The sequence below is a fragment of the Microcebus murinus genome, chromosome 25 (assembly GCF_040939455.1).
Source record: "Microcebus murinus isolate Inina chromosome 25, M.murinus_Inina_mat1.0, whole genome shotgun sequence".
Classification (NCBI taxonomy): Eukaryota; Metazoa; Chordata; class Mammalia; order Primates; family Cheirogaleidae; genus Microcebus; species Microcebus murinus.
This window is the reverse complement of record NC_134128.1, coordinates 25,914,530-25,931,468: the sequence shown is the minus strand read 5'-3', so window position 1 is coordinate 25,931,468 and position 16,939 is coordinate 25,914,530. Positions and strand designations below refer to the sequence as shown.

Genomic DNA, 16,939 nt, shown 5'->3' with positions numbered 1-16,939 from the left:
ACGCGGCTTCTCGCCCGCAGTGCTACAACTGTGAGGAGGAGGCCATGTACCACTGCTGCTGGAACACGTCCTACTGCTCCATCAAGTGCCAGCAGGAGCACTGGCACGCCGAGCACAAGCGCACCTGCCGCCGGAAGAGATGAGGCGGCCGCGGCTCCGGCGGCACTCTCCAGACACAGCGGTTTTTGTTTCCAAGAAGCCAAAATTGTTTAAAATTTGCTTCCCATTTTGCACCAGCCTTTAAACACTTTTCGTGAAGAAATTTTGCACAGTAGTTTAAAATCTTTTGTTAAACGCTCCTCCGGAGTTTTTTCAGGGGGTAAAAGTAACACCAGTGGAGGGTATTATTTTGAATAAATTTTAATTGAGAATTTGTTGCATTTTCAGCAAATTTTAAAACATTTTTAGGTTTTACAGAGATTTTAACCTTTAAACAACAGACCTTTAAGAAAACAACAGGTGAAGACAAGTGAGTTTAACAGAGAAACATTTAGAATAGATCTGAATGTAAGAACCACAGAACTGTTTCGGAAATAAAACATACTACCTTGATGTGACATTTATTTCTTAACCTTGTTGAGCTGGTTTTGTTCAGCTTACTTTACTGTTCAAAGGCATTATCTGTTGGTCATGCCGGTGGGTATATGATTGAATTTAGGGAACAGGGTTGACACAGCAGGGCTCGTCCTGCATATTTTTTCTTAAATATTTCCCAATTGTGTTTTTCATTATTTCTTTTCAATATATAACTTTTATAACAAATTATTAGCTTTGATCTTGTAGTTTAAAATTGCAGGGAACTGGGGTAATCTTTTACTGAGCTGGATCTTAGAGAAAATGAATATTTAAATTTTAAAGTTTGCACATTTCATCTTTGTCCTAACATGAGTGCTTGTAACAAAATAGACAACAAGAATAAAAAGCCAAAAACTACCTTTATCCATATGTGAAATTGCAGATGAGGATACAAATTTCTTTACTGTTTCCCTTCCTTCCCCAAATGCCATCGAACTGCCTATCACCTGGTGTCACCTCGGGAATTCGAGTTAATCCTAAAAGAAAAGAAAGCACTTAAGTTTCACAGAAGCCGTTATGTTTGTAGTAATGGATCACTGCCTACTAATGAACTCCATCACTGTACACAGAATGAAGAATAATGCATGTTAATTTTCTTGTATTAAAGATGCCGTGATTTGTAAAAAGTCTGTATTTTGCGGAATGTCTGGATTAAGAAGCATTACCAATAGGAATGGATCGATAGTTGAATGATGATTTTTTTATACATAGATATATAAAAGACAGCCAGGAAAACTTAAATTACTTTTCTTTAAAAAAAAATCTCACCATTTATGTTTTTTTTTTCAAAGACTGATCTTAGACCAAGTCAAATTCCCATTTATCATTTACTTATTTTTTTGAGGTTAGAGAAATAATTTGTAAATATTTATTTAGACCTTTGATATTTATTAAAGCAATTACTCACAGTGGAAGTGAAAGAATCAGGAGAAAAGCCTTTTAGAAAGTTTTCTCCAGGTTTGTCAGGGTCACTCTGAAGATAAAAATGTAACTAAGTCTTCTGTGAAATCTCGTCCATCCAGTCTTGATGCTGTTGCAGATGGTGGTGACACAAGTCAATTGACAAACTACTGCCAAATGGTGCACAATGTTTTGTAAACAGTACCCAGCAGCCCCGGTTCACACTGTCTAATTACGCAGTAACTTGGCATCGCTGCCCCTCCCGTTGCCGTGTGACAGTCGGTTGCCGCGGAGCTCAGCGCGGAGGGGGGTGTCAGAACCACACGCTTACTTAACCTTCTTTCATTGATTTTCAAGTTTTAAAACTTCGATCCACCCCTATGAGAGCAAGTTATTGTGGACATATTTTTGGTGTAAAATCATTCCAGAGTATGTAATATTTAACTGATAGCTGCATGAAAGTGAGATTCGTGTTACTTTGGCTTTTTTGTCTCTGTTGACACGGTTGCACATTTCCAAGTTACTACAGCGTGAAAACTGTGTGTTAAAAAAAAAAAAAACAAAATTAAAAAAAGATTGTGGCCTGGTTTTGTAAAAGTTTTAGGTAAAATTACAATTGATTGTTTTAGGAATCATTATTAAAAATTTCCTGCAGATCATAAAGCTATATCAAGGTGTTGAGCTTCGCCACTATGCACATTGTAATTACTCATCGTGGCTGTCCAGTTCTATGATGCATTCTGGCATTTTGTAAGCTGCTCTGACTAGCAATATATAGATTCATTTAATGTGTTAACATTGGTTAATAAATGTATTTAAAAAAGCTGGCTTTAATTGTTGATTTAGTCCAGTCCCCTATACCAGTGGTCCCCAACCTTTTTGGCACCAGAGGGAGAGGGGGAAATAGTTTTGGAATGATCAAGTGCATTACCTTTACTGTGCACTTTGTTTCTATTCTTACATTGTGATATATAATGCAGTAGTTATACAACTCATCATAGTGCAGAATCAGTGGGAGCCCTGAGCTTGTTTTCCTACCACCAGAGGGTCCCATCTGCGGGTCATGGGAGACAGTGACACCCAGAATGTGCTGCTTATGTCCGGTCTACTCCATAATCTTGTTCTGGTGGCTGTCACCACAGAAAACCCTGCTCCACAAAGGCAGGATGTTGGGAATGGAAGCAGGCTTGTCAGTGCTCTCGTGGCAATCTCAGGGTATTCTGCCTAACTTTAATCCAGAACATACGGAGATTTGAAGTTGTCTCAAGCATATTTTTAAGGCCACCGTCATTTGTGATCTCCAGCCATTGATCCTCTGCTAGCACAAAGTCGATTCACCTGGCTTATTCCCAAATGGGTCACGGATCCACTCCTTCCCAGTTTGGGGGTCTCGGGTGGTTGGGAAGTGATCCTCAAACTCTTGAAAGCTGAGACAGGCGACCATGCACCAGCTGGGAGAAAGAAGGCCCTGGCTCAGAGATTTCAAAATCTCTGCTAATGTTTGAAACGTGTCAAAAATGCCATGTCCCCAAAATCCCAAAGTCCCAGTGTCACCCCCATAATTCCAGTTTGGCTTTGAATGCAGCCCTTTATCTGCCAACTTGAACACAGCTGTCGTTCTCCCCTGAAGCGACAGATACTGAGTTTGTTGAGTATGTCACACAAGCAAGTTTTGCGACCCGTTCTGTGTCACTGAAACGTGCTGCCAGCGGTGACTTTTTCTAAAAGAAATCTCTGGAGCTGCTCTCGTAACTCGAAAACTCTGGCCAGGTGTCTACCTTTTAGAAAGCCATCTCACTTCCATATATAAGAGAAGACATACGTGCTTTGCGTAAACAGACGTGAGTTAAGGGCATGTCCTTTAAGTGGTTGATAATTTTTAGTCACATCCTGCGAAACACTGTTTAGTTCAGGTGACTTTGGCTAGCCAGCATCCTCTATGGATGACACAGTGCGCAGACTCACATTCAGAAGCGACTGCCCTTCCAGCACAGACTGTCACAGGAGAGCAAAAAAAAAAAAAGAAAAAAATAATAATTTAAAAAAAAAGAAGCGACCACCTTGATCCAAGTAGTGAAACCAGAAAGCTGTGCTGTCATGGCAGCAGGTCTGCTTGTGTCTGACACAAAATGACCAGTTCGGTTTTCCTGATGTCGAGTCGTTCAAAGACTCGAACAGTCCTGCAGCTGCGGTGTGGGCTGGCAACAGAAGCACACAACACCGCTTCCTGCACGTCCTCCTGAAAAACGGGTCGCACAAAAACAAGCATTGTTGCCTTGTCCACGCCGATACACTCACCAACCTGGATTGTGGACCATGGCGACTCATTAATCCTAACAGTTTGGCCTCGATAACCTCTGCTATTTCATCAATTACTCTAGCCATGGTGCTAGCTGGAAGAGGAGCACGTGCCACCTTCCGAACCGCAGCCTCTCCTGAAAGTTCCCGGGAGACGTCTCAGCAGAGGCAGGATCAGCGCCTCGCCCAGAGCAAAGGGCCTCCCAGCTTCAGCAGTGCGGCAGCCACTGAGAACGATGCTCTCAGTGCAGACAGGTTTGAGGAGGCAGTGGCCTTCAATAACTACTTCTGTTCTTTGTGTTCACGTTTCTTTTGAAAAACTCCAAAGGCTCGTCTTTTAACACAGGGTGCCTGGTCTTCAAAACTGGCCAAGCAGTTTTGAAGTTTTCGGGGCTTCGTTGGATAGCTGGTCACCACATATTCTACAGAGCGGGCTTGCAGAATGTGAGTCACCTGTTGCAGTGAACCTGTAATTTACGCAGGACTCTTGGCATTTTCTTTCAAATGCAGCTTCCGTTTTGTTGGGGTTCTTAGAGTCTTCTGCTGTCTCAGCATTGGGTCTTTCCTCCTGTTCAAAGTAGCTCTCCAGCAATGTTTCTTTTTTACTCATTTTTGCTAGGGTTAGCTTGTGGGCTTACCAAAACCATGATTGAGAAACACACAGCGAGGGAAAGAGGTGTGGGCGGAAGTGGTGAATGATGGGTGAGCCATGAGCGGGCTAAAGCAAGTGCGGGATCCTGACCTGAAGCTGCCACCAGACGCAGCACTGACAACCGAAGTGAGATGCCCACTTGCCACGATGAAGCCTGCCACCAGATGCAGCTCAGCTGTCACCTGCCGCTCACTGAGGGTCTCACGTGAGTCTGCAAGCAGTTGGTCTATTAAGGCCTCTGTGCAGTCAGACCTCTCTGCTAACGACAATCTGTATTTGCAGCCGCTCCCCAGCACTGGCACCACCGCCTCAGCTCCAGCTCAGACCATCGGGCGTCAGATTCTCATGAGGAGCCACAACCTAGATCCCGCGTGTGTGCAGTGGGGTCCGCGCTCCTGTGAGAATCTGATGCCGCTGCCCTGACAGGAGGCGGGGCTCAGTGGTGGTGTGGCAGCGGGGAGCGGCCCACACGCAGATGCCCCGTGCTCTCCTCCTGCCGGGTGGCCTGGTCCCCAACAGGCCACGGACCAGTACCCGTCCCCAGCCCGGGCTCTGGGTTCCGCAGCCCCATACCAAACCAAACACGATGACATACTGTCCGTAGGTCACCCTCGTTGGTAACTATGTAACTTCGAGTGAACTCAGCATGCTAACATAACGCATTCAGTTAAACATTTAAATTGAATGTACTTTTGCCAGGTTCCAAAAGACCGTATCACAAGTTAGAAAGGAGAGGACGATTACTATATCAATTATTGCAAACTGGCCTGAAAGACGGCCGCACGGCTCGGAACCGGCAAGTCCTCAGCGGGAAGCCAGCTGGGTCAGGCCTCTGCTGTTCTCACTCACCAGTGGGGGTGGCGGTGGGGTCGGCGGGCCAGTCCCGGGTCCCAGTGCGTGTTAGCGCCCCTCACGTGGTGCGCGCTCTGGTTTCCATCGTTCCCACCCGGTCGGCGTATCGCGTTGGGGGCAGAGAGATGATTTAGCTCTGAATATTAAAGGCCCAGTTACTGTAGCATTCTAACGTTCCCAGCGATGACAGCAGTATCGTTCCCTTCACCCTCTTTTTGCCTTTGTTTTGCTAGATCCATTTCTCTAGGCAAGACTTACTGGCCCTCATTTAAGAATGAGGTGTCGTCCATGAGTCAGTAACTCTGAATCTGGACCTTAATCATTGTAACTGTGTTCCTTAATCGCTTTTTCAATTAAAAATATTTAAACTGACAACTGCAAAACCCATATTTACACAAGTGTCACTAAAGAAGTCATTGACTCAAGCAAAATGAAGGAAGGCTCCAGGAAGAGGGGGAGTAAGTGGCAGTGAGGGACAGCGTGGCTTCCGCACGCAGCAGGACACACCCAAGTGGTGAAACAAGAGGCTGCGGAAACGGAAAGCAGCTTGCCAGGCAACAGCATCTAAGAAACTAGAAATCGCATGCCCGTGTGGTCAATAAACAAGGCGGCAAAGTTTGCGGCTGGTGTAGCCAAGCAATAGCTGTGGTCTGCCACTCAGACCAGCACGTGCGTGTAGACGGTTCAATAACTCGTCCAGACTTACCCAGCTGCTGAGCGTGAGCCAGGTCTCCGACTCAGGTGTGTCTGACTGCAAAGCCCATTTTCTTATCCCCTGTGCCAGGCAGAATGTACAGAAGGTTATTCAGTAAACGTTTGACATCAGTTCAGATCACCAAGTGCCCTCACCTAGGACCTCACGCGTGACCCCCTTGCTCCCTGGCCCTCCTCCTGCCAGTCCTCGTGGCACGGGTCTCGGTCCCGGGCACCTCACAGTCCGGCGACCCGGACTGGACTGTCGAGCGGCAAGTGGCTTCACCCTTTCCTTTGCCTTCAGTCTCCAACTCGGGAGTTCTCGGGCTTCTGACGAAAGGGTCTCCCGCAGGGCTGGTTAGGTCGTGGCTTAGTCCCGTCCGGTCCCAGCATGTGAACTGCTGCCAGGTTCTCGGTGCTGCTCACGGGGCCGTCCGTGGAGAACAACGCTTGACCAGCGTGAAAATAAAAGCAGTGGGCCTTTCCTGACAAATGCACAGGCGTGCACAACACACACATAGACGTCTACAGACGTGCTGCATCAGACTCTGCAGATTGCTGAGCCCAGAACCATCTTGGCCCTCGGGCTGAGAATCCCTGACCCGGTGGGGCACCGAGGCCCCGAGCTTTCAGATGCCCACAGATCATGCAGAGACCTCGATAAGATGCAGAGCCCCAGTGGGTCTGGCGTGGCTGGAGACCCCGCCAGGGGTCCCTGAACCCCGGTGGCCACACGAGAGAGGCAGGGTCTTACAGGGTGAGTAAATTCACCGCGGGTTAAGTAAACTGCACTAAATTACGGACCGGTAAAGCAATGCTATTAAATACAACTATGCGAAGCATGCAGGCAACTTTAAATTTTCTATTAGTCATATTTAAAAAGTAACAAAGTGTGAAAGTAATGTGAATACATCTTAACCTAACAGATCCAAAATATTATCATTGAAATATGTAATTAATATTAAAATTATTAATGAGATAGTTTACATTCTTATTTTGTACTCAGTCTTCACAATCGGGCGTGTTTTATGCCTTCAGTGCATCTCCACTCAGCGTGGCCAGGGTGACAGGGCTGGACAGTGACTGCGAACAGGAGCTTTGCCTCGGCCCAGGACGTGCCCATCAGCCTCACCTGCAGGGCTGCCCGTACAGCACACGAGTGTTAGGGCTTACTTGGTCCCTAGTAGCTGAAAACAAAAAAAATCAATCATTTGCTGCCAGAATTTAGCCTCCCTGATGGTGGGCTCTTGATCTGTCTCAGTCTCAGATTTGAGACTTGGAAGCCGTCTTGTCAGCAAGTTCCAAGCGGGCATTTCGTGGAGCCCTGGAGAGGGACCCCAGCGTCCTCACGGCTCCACAGGGCGTCTGAGAGCCCTGACGAGTCCAGCGCCTCACCCAGAGCTGCCCGGTGCCACCGTCTTACAAGGGACGCCTGAAATAGAGTCGGGAGCAGGACCGGGGTCGCCAGGGGTTGGGGGAGGGAAAGCAGGAGCTGCTGATCCAGGGACACAAAGTCTCAACTACGCAGCACGAGCAAGTCCTCCAGACCCGCTGAACAACACCGTCTCTGTCGTTAACAATGCTGTGCGGCACACGCACAAACTGTTGAGTTTAGATCTCATGTTATGTGTTCTTACAATAAAATAAAATTAAAAAAAACCAACAACCAACCAAAGGCAGAATAGATACAGGGAATGAAAGCAAGAAACTCTAAAAATACAACCCCCAACAAACAAACAAAAAGTCCCACAGTGAGATGCCACCTCACACCCACCAGGATTGCTGTAGTCACAAGCACAGACCACAGTGCTGGAAAGGATGTGGAGAAACTGGAACCTCAAGTGGGGCAGCCACTTTGGAATCCAGTTTGGAGCTCCTCAAGGGGCAAACACGGAGGTGCTTTGTGCTCCAGCCGTCCTACTCGTAGGTGTGCACCTAAGAGAAACGAAAACACGCACCCACAACAAAAACTTGTGCAAAACTGTTCACAGCAAGCCAGGTGTGGTGGCTCACGCCTGTCATCCTAGCACCCTGGGAGGCCGAGGCAGGAGGATTGCTCGAGGTCAGGAGTTCGAAACCAGCCTGAGCAAGAACGAGACCCTGTCTCTACTATAAATAGAAAGAAATTAATTGGCCAACTAATATATACATAGAAAAAATTAGCCGGGCATGGTGGCGCATGCCTGTAGTCCCAGCTACTCGGGAGGCTGAGGCAGGAGGATTACTTGAGCCCAAGAGTTTGAAGCTGCTGTGAGCTAGGCTGACGCCCCGGCACTCACTCTAGCCTGAGCAACAAAGTGAGACTCTGTCTCAAAAAAACAAAACAAAACAAAACAAAACAAAAAACTGTTCATAGCAGCTTTACTCTTAATAGTCAAGGAATGGGAACCCAGCTATCTATTGACTGACAGATGGATAAACAAAATGTAGTGTATATATGTGTGCATATATATATACATATACACACACACACACAAAACGTGGTGTGTATATGCATGCATACACACAAATGGAATGTTATTATGACTTAAAAAGAAGGAAATTCTGACACATGCCACAACATGGATGAACACTGAACACATTCTAAGTGAAAGAAGCCAGTCACGGAAGACCATGCATTGTATGATTCTATTTGTATGAAATTTCCAAAACAGGTGAGTCTACAGAAAGTGAGAGGTGGCTTCCTGGGGCTGGGAGCTGGGGAGAGCGAGTGGGCAGAACGGGGTGACCACCAACAAGGTTCCTTTCCGAGTAACCTGTAGAAGGAAGTTTAGCCTCATGTTGAGTAGAAAGTCACTCTCACCCCCGAGGTTCCTGAAGAATTGGGGCAGCATGAGTGTAAGTTCTGGGGTCCCCCAAGGCCCCTGGTAGAGAGGTAGGCGGCTTCTTTGCAGGGCCTCGGTGTCCCAGGGGCAGGTGGAGGCCGGTCCCTTCCGCCTGCAGCTCACGTCAGTCTCACTTGAGCCTGAGCCCTCCTCTCCTGAGCACAACAGGCAGACGCCAGCGCAGAGCCTGACCCACTCCCGGAAAAATGTGGCCGGCACAGCCGATGCTGAGTGGTGCTCCACTGGTCCCTGTTGAAGGTCAGATCTACGAGCAAGCGTTACCGCATCATTTCCTGCTGATGGGTGTTTTTAAGTGGCTCGGATTCTCCTCCCATTTTGGAGTCCAGGCACCTTGGTGGTGCTGGGATGGGAAGGTCCCTAAGACAGTGTTCTCCCCCAGCTCAGCGTAGAGTGGAGACACCAAGAGATACAGTCCAGGTGGTTACCTGTGTGGTGAGGTCCAGGAGACACAGTCTGGGTGGTTACCTGTGTGGTGAGGTCCAGAAGACACAGTCTGGGTGGTTACCTGTCCTGTGAGGTCCAGGAGACACAGTCTGAGTGGTTACCTGTGTGGTGAGGTCCAGGAGACACAGTCTGGGTGGTTACCTGTGTGGTGAGGTCCAGGAGACACAGTCTGGGTGGTTACTTGTCCTGTGAGGTCCAGAGAAACAGTCTAGGTGGTTACCTGTGTGGTGAGGTCCAGGAGACACAGTCCAGGTGGTTACCTGTCCTGTGAGGTCCAGGAGACACAGTCTAGGTGGTTACCTGTGTGGTGAGGTCCAGGAGACACAGTCCAGGTGGTTACCTGTCCTGTGAGGTCCAGGAGACACAGTCTGAGTGGTTACCTGTGTGGTAGGGCCAGGAGACACAGTCCGGTGGTTACCTGTCCTGTGAGGTCCAGGAAACAGTCTGAGTAGTTGCCTGTGTGGTGAGGTCCAGGAGACATAGTCCGGGTGGTTACCTGTGTGGTAAAGTCCAGGAGACACAGTCTGGGTGGTTACCTGTCCTGTGAGGTCCAGAGAAACAGTCTAGGTGGTTACCTGTGTGGTGAGGTCCAGGAGACACAGTCCGGGTGGTTACCTGTGTGGTAAAGTCCAGGAGACACAGTCTGGGTGGTTACCTGTCCTGTGAGGTCCAGGAGACACAGTCTGGGTGGTTACCTGTCCTGTGAGGTCCAGGAGACACAGTCTGGGTGGTTACCTGTCCTGTGAGGTCCAGGAGACACAGCCCAGATGGTTACCTGTGTGGTGAGGTCCAGGAGACACAGTCTGGGTGGTTACCTGTCCTGTGAGGTCCAGGAGACACAGCCCAGATGGTTACCTGTGTGGTGAGGTCCAGGAGACACAGTCTGGGTGGTTACCTGTCCTGTGAGGTCCAGGAGACACAGTCCAGGTGGTTACCTGTCCTGTGAGGTCCAGGAGAAACAGTCTGGGTGGTTACCTGTGTGGTGAGGTCCAGGAGACACAGTCTGGGTGGTTACCTGTCCTGTGAGGTCCAGGAGACACAGTCCAGGTGGTTACCTGCACAGCCACGGCTGGCTCTCTGGCTCATGACTTCCCTTAGTGAGATTAAAACCACTTTCCTTCCACGCTGCTCTATCCAAACCTGCAGCAGGTGATCAACTGGATACCCCCTGCCACTGGATGTCCAGGTGGACCTGGCTCCTTCTGCTCCCTTCATGATCTTCTTTCCCCCACTCTCAATTCACACTACTTTACCATCTTATGGGTTGATCTACGCCTCCTGAGTTGAGGATAGTTCCCTGGGAGCCCCTACCTGGAGGAGCACCCGCACCTGGACCCCAGACGTCTGAGTGTGTTCAGTGGTGGGGAGGAGTGGACGGGAGGGTCCCCGAGCCAGCAGGGGTGAGCTGGTACCGTCAGCCACCCAAAGACGCCCCCATCACAAAGCAACAGGCCACGTTGGTGCTGGGGTCAGTCCAAATCGCTTGCTAAGGTTGGTCTTGCTCAGTTATTTTGCTCACAGAATTAACTTAAAGGCCAAAAGACACTAGGAGGTAGCAACTGAGAGCGTCTACTAGGCTTGAGCCAGATGTGCCGTGACACTCTCGCCAGAGGGAAATAAGGATGTCGGCTGAAGTTCTCGTTCCGGAAAGAACCCAGGGATTGCAGGGGGCGGCTGTAAAGGATCCCAGCATGACCTTCTGGACTCTGGTGGAAAATAAAGGACTTAGCAGGGACCAGGAACTGTGAGTGCGACTGAGAAAATGTCGTCAGTCGGAGCTGAGCATCAAGCCGTTAGGAAACGATTCCTTTTGCTAAGAACAGCCCCACAGAGGCGGCCTCGGGCTTCCGTCCAGGTGGACAGACCATCGAGACAAGCCGCAGAGGACTCACAAGACAGAGTGACACGAGATCAACCAAGCAAACCGAGAGTGGTGGTGTCCGGAGACTCAGCCTCGTGCTAGGGGTGGTGCAGGACGCACAGCGGGACAGCACTTAGAAAGGTCTACACCCACGCACAGGCACACACACGACACACGCACAGTCTAAGGGAGGGCTCTGCGGGGCGAGTCCCTCGGTTACCTTGTATCTGACCTGCCATGGTCACATCCTGCGATATTCCTGCAACACTCTGATTCCACACGGCCAGGTTGGTCCTACACGCCCCATCCACTCATCCACCCACAGCGCCGGCCCCCAGCCAGCACGAGACGGTCTTGAACGCGAATCGGAGGGGAGGAGGGCACAGAGGCACTTACGGTAACCTGGCGCTGCGTGCAGACTGCGTTCTACTGGTTTTCACGTGTACAGGGTTTATTTTTCCATAACCGTTAGGCTGAAGGTCAGTGAACATGCTACTGCTTTCCAAAGACACAGGCATAAGAATTCTCTCATCTTCGACAAAAGGGAGCTGTCCGGTGAATGACGACAATTTGGGCTGGAACAGTCAACCAGCCCTACTTCCCGGGACACAGGCCCCTGCGACTGAGCTGTGAGAAAGGGTCGGTCCGCACACAGGACTCACGCCGTCTGACCCGAAGTCACCAATAATCTGAACACTTGCAGCAAAATGTGAACAAATATATTTGGATATATTTAAAAGGATTAAAAAAACATTTCACAAAACATTTGTTGCCATAGGAATTGTTTTTAGCCATAAATGCCCACATCAAAATTCAAACATTGTTCAAAGTACGGTCACCTGTACTAAGTTATGCAACAAATCATGTAAACAGAGTCAGATACGTTAGTTTCGCTGTAGGAGTCACTTCCTTCCTGGGGCTGCAGCCGTCCCAGACATCTTTCCAGGGGACCAATTAAGAAACTGCTATTCAGAGCAACAAAAATAAAAGCTTTTATTTGTTCATTTGAATATAAAACAGGCGTTATCACAGATGTACAAAGCATACTGGTGGTTTAACATACAAGAAGGTTGCTGTCCTTTGCACATAAAAATTTTGTTTGAAACCGTGATTGGCCGAGTACATGAATTTCTCTAACCAGTCACCACACTCTGAAATAACGCTGCTAACATTCAACTGATAGAAGGGACCGTTTCCCTTGGGTAAAGTGTCAAGCAGGATTAAATATATATAATAAACAAGCACCATGAGGAATCCGCTTCTGTTTGATCAGGTTTGTGTCTATGTGTTCAGTGTGTACCCTCTTTTTGTGCAGGTTGGTTACACGGTTTTGTCTGACTTCAAAAGCACAAGGTCACAAGACAAACATTTTTTTTTTTTTTACATTCTCATGAATGATTTATCTACAGTACAATTTCTAATACAGAACGATCCTCCTTTATTGCTGAACCTGGTGGTACTAAAAGTGTCTCCTCTCCTTTTTCTTGCACAACTAAACTTCGATCCCAGCCCACCAAATTTTTTGAACCTAAACTCTAACATCAGAGACGACAGGGTGCAGCAGAGACGTGCTGCTGCCGTCTCACACCCGCACTGCGGCACCCGCCCTCCTGGCGTGGGGAGTCGGCACGGCGAAGGCCTAAACCGAGTCTGAAGTGACATCTGCACTTGCCTGCTTCCCGACTCGGAGCTGGACCTCAGCAGTTTCGCTGCACTGATGTCTGGTGATCGTTGTCTTACCCGAAACCTCACGCCTACTTCCTTTATACCAGGTGGGGTGTGTAAGAAAACACCTTTTTCTGTGTGGTGGTTTCCCCCGTAGGAAGCAGAAGGCCAGGAACGTGTGTCTGGAGCATGTGGAGAAATACTCGCACAGCAATGAGGTCAAACTATCTTAAGAATCGAATGGTTTGTGGAGATGGAAGGGGCACCGTGTATGCAAACAAAGGTAACGAAATGTGCCACTTTTTTTTTCTTAACAATCAGCCTTGGATCTCAGAAGTCAAACAAAACGCTTTTAGCAAAGGGCTCCCCGCTGCCTGCACTCGGCAGACAAGGACGCCGCCCGAGATGCAGAGAGAGAGAGTCCGGACCGTGCCCAGCGGCATCTCAGCCGCTCATGCCTAGTGCCGAGAGCCGCTGCAGGGTCCTGGCAGGGCGATGATAAAATAAACCTCTCGGATTGCTGATACCTCCCCTCCTGGGTCAGCTGCGGACAGGCCAACTTGTTCGGAAGTGCAGAGAGCAGCTCTGGAGGGTGAGGCTGCTGCGGCAGAGACAGAACCCCAGGGCCGTGCTGGGAGGACTTCCTGCTCCAGCCGGGGGCTCCTGCCATTCCCTGGGGGTCGTGCACCCCACGAGGGGACGCCGGAGACCAGGGGCTCACACCGAGTCGGCTGGGTCTTAGGACAAGGGGACAGTCCCCTCCACTCTGGCCATCTGAGGGGGATCAACACAGCCGTGCAAATGACCACAGAACGTCCTCCTTTGCACACCTGGGACCAAACAAGGTGACACTAACGAAAACGATGAAAAACACTGTGCAACGAATGCTTGCAGCTAAGAAAACAGTGCTGTCCGCCAGCCGAAGCCCCTCGAGTGTGGCCGGCGGGTGCTGGCACGAGCAGTCCCCGCCGTCCCCCGGGGAAGGAGAAAATAGTGCACATTCGGCTCGGATCGGCCCCGGCTGTCTCTGGCCCTAGAGGAAGCTTCCGGAAGGCGGCCGGCCGCCGGGGACTGCTCGTGACAGAGTGCGTGTGAGTTCGGGGAGGGCACACCATGCACGTGACAAGCTCTGCGTTTTAAACTTTAAAGTCTCCTTTTCATTAGTGAATTTATATTTCATATATATATTTGTTGTGATACTATCCACGCAAGATAATACAACACTTTTTTTTATATTAGCAAACATTACAAGACTTTAATATTCTTGAATGTTTTTTTCTCTTTTATACTTCTAAAGAGATCAAAATAAATTAAACGTTTTGTACATAATTACATATTGAGGAAGTTAACTTATTTTTATCTTTTTAGTTTAGTACAAAGATATTTGCAAGATAATTGCCGAAATACACCTTATTTATAATTTCTTCTCGTTCTATGCTAACTTCAAAGGCCATGTGTCAGCCTTTGCTTCTTCAGCACATTTCTGACAAAGAAAGCTGCTAAAATCTAATTGGAAGGTGCTATTTGGAAGGTTTTCTCGTACCTCAATAAACTTTCCTAAAAGGATGAGATCTAGCAATGGCTTAAATTAGTGACAGATCCATGTCATCAAGGTTCCATGACACATTAAAAACAGAGAAAACAATTCTTTGCCACACTACATAAAATTGTTTAAAAGAACCCATCTGGAGGGCAGGATCTCTTTTTTTTAATTGCTATTTCGGCTTAACAAAATACCACATTTACGAAGAAAGCACTTATTATCCAATAATTAGAAAAAAAAAGAAAAGAAAAGAAAGTCTTTGAAATGGGCTTTTCCATCCAACAAACTGAAGGCAGTAAATCCGAGTCCTTCTGAGCAGATCCAGCGGTGCATTCACGTCTCGTCTCCACGCCGACGCGGCTGCGGCGAGTCCTCCTCCCTCGCCCGTCCCGCCCGCGGGCCGACCTCGCCCGCGCCTGCGCGCCCGGCGGACGCGGGAACGCGCGTCTCCGCGAAAGTCCACGGGAGCCGGGCGCGGCTACATGTTGTAGGCCACGTAGATGGGGTCCAGCTGGTCGGCCAGGAAGCCGTCGCGCAGGTGCATGCGCTGCTTCTCGCCGCGCGAGTTGATGGGGATGACGCCGATGTCCACCACGACCACCACGCCCACGATCAGGTAGTGCTCCTCCAGGACCACGTTGGTCACCAGGGGCACCAGGTCCAGCGCCTCCTGCTCCGACCCGTCCAGCTCCACCACCACCACCAGCAGGTTGGTCCAGGTGAACACGGCGCTGAAAGACAGAAAGAGACAGCGTTACGCAGCCAGGCCCGGCACACGGGGAGGGTCTCTTCCAGAAACCTCCACCTGCTGACCTCGCGCCTGCCTGAGGGTCCCGACAGCCGCGCCCGCAACCGTCCTGGCAAAGCGCCTCCACCGGCGCTCTCTTCTGGCCTGCGCGCACGGGCCGCCTCTTCCTGCGTGCTCCGCTTCTGCTCCTCAGCGAGTCTGTGCTCCCGTCCCGCCTCTCCGCGGCTCCGGAGGACTCGGCCCTCACCCAGGACAGGGCGCCGGGGGCACTTGCCTGCGCAGCAGCCCTGGGCCTCGGCGTCCAGCTCCCTGCGCCGCTGCTGGGGGGGGTGGCTCCAGTCCCCATCCGCGCCCCACGTCCTAGGCTGGGCTCTGCCTGGAGCTTGGCCGCACGTCGGCCGGGGTGGCTCCAGTCCCCATCCGCGCCCCACGTCCCCGTCCTGGGCTCGGCCTGGAGCTTGTCCGCACGTCGGCCGGGGTGGGGCCAGTCCCCATCCGCGCTCCACGTCCTAGGCTGGGCTCTGCCTGGAGCTTGGCCGCACGTCGGCCAGGGTGGGGCCAGTCCCCATCCGCGCCCCACGTCCTAGGCTGGGCTCTGCCTGGAGCTTGGCTGCACGTCGGCCGGGGTGGCTCCAGTCCCCATCCGCGCCCCACGTCCCCGTCCTGGGCTCCGCCTGGAGCTTGGCCGCACGTCGGCCGGGGTGGCTCCAGTCCCCATCCGCGCCCCACGTCCCCGTCCTGGGCTCGGCCTGGAGCTTGTCCGCACATCGGCCGGAGTGGCTCCAGTCCCCATCCGCGCCCCACGTCCCCGTCCTGGGCTCGGCCTGGAGCTTGTCCGCACGTCGGCCGGGGTGGTGCCAGCAGCGGCTTGAGAAGTGCGGGCCCGCGGCTCGTCCTCAGGGGCCTTTGCCACTTCGAGGACAGGGACACGGCTGGGCTGTCCCTTTGGTCCTCGTGGAGAAGAGCCGCTGGGCGCACCCAGGCCAGGCCCGCCAGCCACAGACGGGGGATGCGTCACGGGTCCCGTCTATAGTGCCGAGTTCGGAGATGGCCAACGCGGCAGGAAGACCCGTCCAGAAGTGTGTTATTTGGCATCCAGACGTCCAGCGGGAAGCGCACCCGGCGTGTTCAGTCTGCCCGACTGCCAGAGGCACAAACCCGGCACTTTACATGTTAAACCACATGAATTTGGCTTTTAGAACTGGCTGTTTAAGGCTGTGGTCCCCAATCCCGGGCCCCAGCCTGGTGCTGGCCAAGGCCGGTGGGAACCGGGCGCACAGCAGGGGGAGCCGGGGCCAGGGGGAGAAGCTTCGCCTGCACTGACAGCTGCTCCCCACCGCTCACGTCCGGCCTGAGCTCCGCGTCCTGTCGGGTCAGCCCCGGCATCGCATTCTCACCGGAGCACAACCCCCCTGTAAAGTGCACACGCGAGGGACCCAGGCTGTGACTCCTTGTGACGATCTAACGCCTGGCGATCCGAGGTGGAGCTGAGCGGTGGTCGGCGCTGGGGTGCGGCTGCAAATGCAGACTGTCGTTAGCAGAGAGGCTTGACTGCACAGTGAGTGCAATGAGCCTGAATCATCCTGAAACCTCCCTGGCCTGTGGAAAAACTGTCTTCCATGAAACTGGTCCCCAATGCCAAAAAGGATGGGGACCGCTGGCTGAAGGACCCTGACACTCACAGACCTCGGCACCTTGGGGTCTGCTTAGCTGCGGTGGTGGAGGTCCCGGGCAGAGGGCGCTGCGTGGACACCGGGCTCCAGGCTGCTGGTTTCCGCTGTTGGGCCCTGACAGCCACGCCCACTCCAGCTGAGGCGTGCGTTCTGGGAGACTCACTGCCGTGTTCAGTGTGGACAGGACA

The 16,939-nt window shown here is 51.1% G+C and overlaps 2 protein-coding genes across 12 annotated transcripts in view; one reads left to right on the top strand and one right to left on the bottom strand.

Annotated features, from left to right (window-relative positions):
* The window catches only part of ZMYND11 (zinc finger MYND-type containing 11), an 84,364-nt gene extending 83,160 nt beyond the window's left edge, over positions 1–1,204 (top strand). For all 8 annotated transcript variants that reach the window (XM_075997487.1, XM_075997490.1, XM_075997489.1 and 5 more), the window contains one exon: positions 21–1,204. In XM_075997487.1, coding sequence (XP_075853602.1) covers positions 21–143 — 123 coding nt within the window. In that variant the 3' untranslated portion in view covers positions 144–1,204. The remainder of the gene's footprint in view (positions 1–20) is intronic.
* A 10,623-nt stretch (positions 1,205–11,827) lies between these two features.
* The window catches only part of DIP2C (disco interacting protein 2 homolog C), a 187,091-nt gene continuing 181,979 nt past the window's right edge, over positions 11,828–16,939 (bottom strand). For all 4 annotated transcript variants that reach the window (XM_075997603.1, XM_075997604.1, XM_075997605.1 and 1 more), the window contains one exon: positions 11,828–15,061. In XM_075997603.1, the coding sequence (XP_075853718.1) occupies positions 14,809–15,061 (253 nt within the window). In that variant the 3' untranslated portion in view covers positions 11,828–14,808. The remainder of the gene's footprint in view (positions 15,062–16,939) is intronic.